Source organism: Merops nubicus, unplaced genomic scaffold, assembly GCF_000691845.1.
Source record: "Merops nubicus isolate BGI_N331 unplaced genomic scaffold, ASM69184v1 scaffold6484, whole genome shotgun sequence".
Taxonomy (NCBI): Eukaryota; Metazoa; Chordata; class Aves; order Coraciiformes; family Meropidae; genus Merops; species Merops nubicus.
This window is the reverse complement of record NW_008604799.1, coordinates 1-320: the sequence shown is the minus strand read 5'-3', so window position 1 is coordinate 320 and position 320 is coordinate 1. Positions and strand designations below refer to the sequence as shown.

General features: G+C 58.4%; 1 protein-coding gene across 1 annotated transcript in view; it reads right to left on the bottom strand.

The window, feature by feature from the left end:
* LOC103771811 (single-minded homolog 2-like) overlaps positions 1–315 on the bottom strand; it is a gene marked incomplete at its 5' end in the record, with an annotated part of 47,973 nt that extends 47,658 nt beyond the window's left edge. The window contains one exon of the mRNA XM_008939127.1: positions 262–315. Within this exon, the coding sequence (XP_008937375.1) occupies positions 262–315 (54 nt within the window). The remainder of the gene's footprint in view (positions 1–261) is intronic.
* Between the last annotated feature and the right edge of the window lie 5 nt (positions 316–320).

Genomic DNA, 320 nt, shown 5'->3' with positions numbered 1-320 from the left:
GATTAGTGCCATCGTAAGCTGTTGCTTCGAGTAACACCAAAGGCGAAAACAAATTAATTGAAGTGGTTGCTGACTCGGTTTTGCCCCCCTCCCGGCCGGTGTGAGGCTCGGGAGTAAGAGGAAGGCTTCACTCAGGCTCCTCTGGCGGTGCGGGGGAGACGAGGAAGAGAGAGGAGGAGGAGGAGAGGCGGGATGTTGATCACACCGCAACAGCAGGTTTCCGATGCGCAGCGCGTACGAGGGGAGGAAGGCGTCCACTACCTGAAGCAAGTGGGATCCGAGCTCCTTGGCCACGTTATCCAAGGGCCCTGTCCTGCTCG